This window comes from Tenrec ecaudatus, chromosome 16, assembly GCF_050624435.1.
Source record: "Tenrec ecaudatus isolate mTenEca1 chromosome 16, mTenEca1.hap1, whole genome shotgun sequence".
Taxonomy (NCBI): Eukaryota; Metazoa; Chordata; class Mammalia; order Afrosoricida; family Tenrecidae; genus Tenrec; species Tenrec ecaudatus.
In genome coordinates, this window is record NC_134545.1 from 20474433 (window position 1) to 20482125 (window position 7693).

The following is a 7693-nucleotide window of genomic DNA, read 5'->3' on the forward strand; positions in this document are numbered from 1 at the left end:
AACGAGAAAGCTAGCCCTGATCTGAGAATGGAGTTGCCCCTTTGGCCTCCCTCCTGGCCACTCAGGAGGACCTGGTCCAGCAGATGTCTGAAGCTGGGCTTGTGCCTAGTCCAACTCCTGGGCTCACCTGCCCTCCCTATCCCCCACCAACACCCAGGGCTTGCCCCTCCCCCCCAGGGCTCAGGCTCACCCGCTCCTCCCTGAGCGGTAGTTTTTCACTCTGCCCAGACCCCAGTGTTTGCTCCCAGGGAGCCCTGGGGTTGGGCCCACGGGCCTGGCCTGCTGGACACTTGCTCTCAGGCCCCGTTTCCCCTGGGCAGGAGGAAAGGGAAACAGCCACTCCAACCAAAATGAAGGGGCTCGGCCCGTTTATTCAGGAGGCAGCTCAGGGCTTCCACTCAATGACCTTGATGGCAGTTAGGGCTGCCCGCTGCACAGTCGGGTTCGGGTCATCCTCCAGGAGTCGGAAGACGGGCACCTGGGCCTGCAGGTAGCAGCGGCCCTCCGGGGCCTCGGCCAGCATGGTGAGGACCTTGATGGCGTTCAGGCGCACCTTGCTCAAAGACGAGTTGAGCAGCATCAGCAGCGGGGCCATGGCCTCGGCATCCAGCGCTGCATATTTCCCTGCAGGCCGCCGGACAATCAGTGACAGCCACATCCTGCCTTCCCACACCCCTGTCCTTGGAGTCTGCCCCTGCTTCGGGCTCCCACCACAGGCCACACAGGCCCCCACCCCACCCATGCCCCAAGTCTTTAGGGCCTAACCCTGTTATATGTCTCCATTACAAGTCACGCAGCAGTGCTGGTGTCCCTGGGAGGTCTGTGTGTGTTCCCATCACAGGCCACCCTCTGTCCCTCATCATGCTGCTGCCACTTATTTGAGAGTCCAGTGCCCATCTCAAGCCCAGTCCAGGCCAAGGCTCAGAGGCCACCCACATGTCTCTGTCTCCTGGCTGGGGTCCTGGTCCCTGGGGCCCTTCCTCAGCTGCCCAGGCAGAGAAGGACAAAGGTCTCCCTGTGGCACACGGCTGAAGCCTGCAGGGCAGCAGGCTCAGGGAACACCATTGGTCCGAGGGTGGGGGATGGGGACCCGAATCCCTCTACTGGGCAGAGTAATTTTACGGTGGGTTTCTGTTTATGATGATGGGGAGTCTGGGGGAGTGCCTTGGAGGGGTTCTACAGAGCCCGAGGGCACAGGGGCAGGATGGGGAATCCCCAAACATCATGTGGTACACGAGGGGGGCATCAGGTGGTGGGAAAGGGCTTTGTCCCTCCAGCTCTTTGATGCGGCCTGGTTTGTCCTCAACACGTGAAAAGCGGAGTATGAAGGGCCCGCCCGAGGTTCGGCGCGGGCTTCAGAATTGTAGTGGGCTGCAGGATCAAGCCCAGACTCCTAGGAGGGGCCTGGGTCAGAGGCCTGGGGACAGACGTCAGGGTGAGTGGGGGCCAGCTGGTGAGGAGACAGTGTGGTGAGTGGCCGAGCCCTTGGGACTCCAAGCCAGGAAAGGGTGATGGTGAACGTGGTGGCCCCCCTCCTGGGCTCACACCCTCTGGCCACTCTGCCTCGGGGCCTCCTGGGGGACCTCACCTTCTGTGGTGACGGTGGCGTACATGAGGGCCCCGGCGGCATTGGCCTGCACCTCCTGCACCGGGTCCTTCAGCATATGCACCAGGATGGGGATGACGTCGTACTGCCACACCTGGTTCTTGCCGTCCAGAGGGACGCTGCATGGGGACCGCCCAAGGGAAGATGTTTGATGGGGACCCTGCCTGTGGGCCAGCGCTGGCCATGGCCTCAGGCCCGGGGGCCCACACGTGGTTTCAGGGAAAGAGACAAAGCATGTGCCCTCTAGACCCAAACCAGGGCACGCACCCAGGGTGAAGCCAGGGGTGGCCCTTTGAAAGTCCCTCACGCAAGGACGCCAGAGGTTACCTCATCCTGACTCGACCTGAAGCCCAGGGAATGAGAGTGGTGGGCCTGCGACGTGGGAGTGTTGGGCTCTGCTCCGGTCACCCCAGTGGGAAGGGGCAGGCTCTTAGCCTCACCAGACAGCCATGAGGGTGTGGGCGGCCTTGGCCCGGATGTCTTCGTTGGCACTCAGCAGCATCTCCTTGAGAAAGGGCACCACCCGGTTGTCCAGGGCCTCGGTGGTCGCGCCCTCCCACAAGCAGGACGACAGTGTGTCCAGGATGAGCAGTTGGACGGATTCATCCTCTTCCCGCTGCAGCTTCCACACCAGCGATGGGATCAGTCCGCTGTTGATGATGCCCTGAGCCCCTGCGGGCAGACAGGAGGGAAGGGGGTGCAGACCAGAAGTGGGTATGAAACCCGACTCGGTGAGGGGTTGGGGTCAAACAGCGCTGGCCCAGGGGCAAGGGGCTGCAGGGAGGCAGGCAGAGAGAGGTGAGGCCAGCCCTCCTGCTCCCCAAGGACATGGCCAGGTGCTGCTGGAGTCCCAAGGGCCCCCCCACTGCGGTGCCCCAAGGCTGGCTAATATACTCTGGGGCCACCGATAATGAGCCTGTGCTCTCCCAGGCCAATTAGCACCCAAGGCCCCTCCTTCAGGGCTTCCAAGGGCACTGCGCCAGGTGTGGAGGCAAGTCGGCAGTCCAGAGCCTCGCACAGGTCCCCTCTGCCCCCTGAGGTCCCTGGGTGTCAGAAGCCCCCTGCCTCTGGTTCAGCTCCTGGGGGCGGGGCTGGAGTGGAGAGGTGTGCTCGCCCCAGCGGCTCCTATTGCTGTCAGTGTGGCTGCCCACCGGCGCCGCCAGATTTAGCGCAGCGTTCCAGGACTGCCCAGGGTGGCATGACGGGGCGGAGAGGGGGTGTCGCGGGCACGGGTTACGGTGGGCTGACAGCCTCAGAAACGCACAACGATCCGTCTACTCTGCCCTGTTGGCTCTCTATGGTGGGAATCGACCTGTGACAATGAGTTTGGGTTTGGAGGGCCGGGGGAGTCCGGAAAAGCCCAGGTCTGACTCCTGCGCGCGGTGCGGCCCTGGACAGGTCCCGGCGTCTGCCTGCTGTCAACATTAAGACCCGCCTGGCTGGGGCTTGCAGGGGCTTGCGGTGGGTGGGCGTGGTGGTGGGCTGGCAAAGCGGCGGGAAGGTGTGACGACAGCATGTGGGTGTGGCAGAGGGTGGGCACAGCCAGGAGTGGGTGTGGTGGGGCGGGGCTGAACCGCGGGTGGGTGTGGCGAAAGCAGTGGGTGGATGTGGAGGTAGGCGGAGCAGCGGGCAGGGGCGTATTCTGCGTCCCTGAAACAGGATTGCCACAGGAGTGGGCCCAGGGCACCCCGCGTCTGTCTGTCCTCCCCAGCTAGGGGTGTGGGAGGAGAGTAGCAAGAGTACCTGTCTGTAGTCCTCGCGGCAGCTTGCCCAGACCCCAGCGCTGCCGTACCCCGCCCAACGTCCCCATACCTTGCCAGGCCACTGCATGGCCTGGCCCTGGTTCTGCTCCCATCAGCCCAACCTGGGGTCATACACACCCAGACCAGAGACCTGGACCAGCCCCTCCTCAGCTCAACGGAGAAAAATGCAGAAAGCCAACCCCCGGCAGAACATTCCCCAGGGTTTCTGAGGCCATCAGTCATTATGGGGGCATATAGCCTCATCCATCCCCCCCTCCCCTCCCCCAGAATGGCTGGTGGATTTGAACCACTGACCTCTTGGTGAGCAGTCTAACGCTGAACCCACTGTGCCACCAGGACCCCCACTCTGCCATTGAGAAATTCTGACTCACAGCAACCCTTTCAGGCTGGGTTTGTCAAGGCCCTGTGGCTTCCAGACTAACCCTCTACAGGAGTAGAAAGCCCCATCTTTCTTCCAAGGAGTGACTGGTGGTTTCAAAATGCCCACCTGGTGGTTAGCAGCCCACGCAGTAACCACTATGCTACCAGGGCTCCTTACAAGGCAGAGTGGGGTGTGGCTATTTAAACAGACATGTAGATTGGGAACTGCTTGTTCACTAGGGCAGGAGCAGCCCCCAGACCCCCTGGAAACAAGTCCAGGAACCCTCTTGTGCCTGAGGGCGGTGGGACAGAGAAATGCCAGCCTGAGATAGTGGCATTGGCGCAGACCAGGCCCCCTGGCCATCCACTGGCCTGCTTAATCTGATTGGGATACCCTCCACCCCCACCCGCACCCTCAGGAGGCTGGGAAACTGGTAGTCAGCGAGGGATCAGCCACAAAGCACACCTGTTGATTAAGTGGACACTGGTGGAGGCCGTGAGCATGTCTGGCCATTGATTGCTAACCTAAAGGTTAGGGCCCTCAGAAGAAAGGCCTGGGGATCGCTTTCTGAAATATCAGCCATTAAAAACTCTATAGGACACGCTGACACGCTTGGACACTCAGGGAGATTGCCGGACTTGGGGTCCACTTGACAGTCACTGGGTGCAGGACAGGAGACTTGGAGGGTGAGGTGGGGCAGGGGAGAGGTAGTGGAGGTGGGATGAAAGGGTGACATGTGCCTGGCATTCAGAGCGGGTGGTGAAGATAAGCCAGAAAGACACGCCGGGCTTGGGGGTCCCAATGCTCACAGCTTGCCTACAGGGTCCCTTCACTTCCCATTACAGAGCCCAACCATGCTGTCCGAATCCTGACCTCCCGGCCACCCTCTTCATGGTCCACTGACCGAGGGTAAAGGCTGTGTATCCCTCTGCCCTGGCTTCCGGGCACTCTAACACCCACCCATGCCTGCCCATTCTCACCTTTCTCCTACCTCATCACCAGCACCGTCCCCACACAAGCCTCCTCCTGACCCCACAACTGCAGCCAGCACTTCTGTGCTCGGCCCCATTTCCTCTGGGTTGACGAGTTTATTTCAGTGTGTGATTTAATGATGCTTATTAGGATGGGTAGACAGTAAATAAATATAAAATGGAAACTTGAAGGCCTACTTTCTCGAATTGAAAACCTCCAGGGTGTCGCCCGCCAGCATCCCCAGTCCAGCTGCTCGCTTGGCAGCGCCTGGCCACTCTGGCCTTCACTGGCTCCAGCCACCCTGGTTTTTTCTGGTTTCTTCTGAAACCTGATGGTGTAGTGGCTACCCGTTGGACTGCCAACCACAAGGCCAGCAGTTCTAAACCACCAGTCGTTCTCTGGAAGAAAGATGCTTTGCTACTCTGCTAAAGGCTAGGAAACTCACAGGGGCAGCACTGCCCTGCCCTACAGGGTTGCTATGAGTCCACATTGACTCGATGCAGGGCAAGAGGGGCTGGCAAGAGGGGATGGCACCACAGCTTCAGCAGTGGGCTCAAATATGCCACCCGTTGTGAGAAGCACTGGGCAATGCTTCATTTTGTTGTTGGACATGTGGTCACCATGGGCCAGAGCTGAAGCAGCACCACGGGTGGGCGTGGAGCACGCTGTGGGTGGCTATAAGAGTGAGTAGTCAGGAGGAGACCAGCCCATCAGGGTGCAGTGTAGCACTGATGAAACATACAACTTTCTTCTAGTTCTTTAATGCTTCCTCCTCCCACCCCCAATTCTACCTCACAAATCTGGCTAGACCAGAGGATGTACACTGGTACAGATAAGAGCTGGAAACACAGGGACTCCAGGAAAGATAAACCCCTCAGGACCAATAATGAGAGTAGCAATACCAGGATGGGAAGGGGAAGGTGGGAGGAGAAACGGGAAATGGCTAACAATGATCAACATATAACCCCCTCCCTGGGGGACGGACAATAGAGAAGTGGGTGAAGGGAGACATCGGTCAGTGTAAGACATGAAAAAATGATAATTATTTATAAATTATCAATGGTTCATGAAGGAGGGAGGGTGGGGGAGACAGGGGGACAAAATGAGGAGCTGATACCAAGGGCTCAAGTAGAAAGAAAATGTTTTGAAAATGATGATGGCAACATATGTACAAATGTGCTGGACACAGTGGATGGATTGATGGATTGTGATAAGAGCTGTATGAGCCCACAATAAAATGATTAAAAAAAAAAAGAGTAGTCAGTGGGTGGATGCAGGGTGGGACACCCCACCCCAACCTTGAGGGGGACACCAGGACTGGCCAGGGAGGCCGGAACCACCCCAGCGGGCCAGCCTCTGACCTCACACAGGCCTGTAGCAGGGGTCAACCCAAACTCTTGCATCTGCATGTCCTTAAGGGACTCAACGTTGACCCCTGACCCAGAAGGAGAAACTGACCTCATCCTTCTGAGCTAGTGCCACTGTGCAGTTCCTACACACACACACACACACACACACACACACACACACACCCCACTGAGGTTCCCTCTGGGCAAGGTTGTCCATTAGTGCCCCTTTCTACTGAAGAAGAAGCCCAATGGTGTGGCAGGTTAAGCACCAGGCTGCTAAATATGAGGTCAGCTCCACAGCTGAGGGTTTGGCTGACAGGACTCGCAGGCTTAGCCAGGTGAAACAACTCTCCCAAGGGGATACAGGAGGGGACAGCAGAGCCGGGCCCGCCCTTGACCCCAACTACCTCTTACCTCTGACACACACCCCACACACGGCCTAGGCCTACCACCCACCTGATGTCACAGCCAAGGAGCCCCCACTTGATCTGGACAAGGGGAGGGCACACACAGAGGGGCCCAACGTCTTTGCTTCTTGTAATTTACAGTCTCAGAAACTCACAAGGCCATTATATCCTGTCCTGCAGGGTCACTGTGAGTTAGTCTTGGCTCCATGGCAGTGAGTTTGGATTTGGGTTTTTGTTAGCCAAAGAGCTAGATCCCGCCCCAGCCTCCTGAATCCAACCTGGCTCTTGCCACAGTTTCACATCACCTCTGTGGGTGGGCAGTGCCCGGCCTTCTGCTCAAAAGCTGGGGACCAGCCAGGTCATTGGACCGTGTGAAGTGACCACAGTGTTAGCTGGGATGACACCTGCGTTTTGCCAGGAACAGTCTCAAATACGCAATTATTCCGTTGATGGTGATGAAGTTACATCCAGACACAGTAAAATGGGGGTGGGGGTGGGAGGGCTCCTGGGCCGGGCTGCACTGTTGGCCCAGGGGTTCCTGAGCTCCCGAAACTAAAAGTAGAGTTTGGATGCCTGTCTTCAGACCTCATCCTTGTGTCCCTAAAAGTGTCAATGGGGGTCCCAACTTTGGCACCTCTCAAACCCACTTTTCCCGGGACAGGGTCTCTGGGGACCCCCAAAGTCTCTGCAGGCTGGCGGGGTATGAGGAGGAGAGGTGGCTAAGACTGTCCTTTCTTTAACTGTGAACCCCTGGCCCAACATGCTTCAGCAAAGTTAAGTGGTTATGCATTGGGGTGCGAAGGGCAAGGTCAGCAGTTGGAAACCACCAGCCACTCATAGAAAAAGGAGGCTATTTATCTGGGAAAAGAGTTACAGTCTCAGGAACCCACAGGGGCGGTTTTACTCTGTCCTATAAGGTCACTGTGATTCAGCGCAGGCCCCGTTAGCGACCTCAATAGCAGTTCACTTAGATTTTTGGTTTTCTAAGCTAAGAAGATGTGGGAAGAAAGGCCTGGCGATCCACTCCCCAAATAAACCAGTGAAACATTCAGGATCATAAGGGTCACAATCCGCAGCCCGTGGCGAGGATGTCCAGGAGTGGGTGGCCTGTGGTTCCAGTCTGCTTCGTCGTGCAGGGCAGAGGGTGGTCACCCTAAGTCAGGGGCTGCTGATCAGAGGGACTGTCACGAGAGTGCAGGCAGGCAGGTGCCACCAGCCCCACGTCCACGGCAAGC

The 7693-nt window shown here is 58.3% G+C and overlaps 1 protein-coding gene across 1 annotated transcript in view; it reads right to left on the reverse strand.

Annotated features, from left to right (window-relative positions):
• Positions 1-385: 385 nt before the first annotated feature.
• Positions 386-7693, reverse strand: part of RSPH14 (radial spoke head 14 homolog) — a 50337-nt gene continuing 43029 nt past the window's right edge. The window contains exons 4-6 of the mRNA XM_075535043.1: positions 2047-2278; positions 1589-1725; positions 386-624 (exon numbers count right to left, since the gene is read on the reverse strand). Of these exons, the coding sequence (XP_075391158.1) occupies positions 386-624; positions 1589-1725; positions 2047-2278 (608 nt within the window). The remainder of the gene's footprint in view (positions 625-1588; positions 1726-2046; positions 2279-7693) is intronic.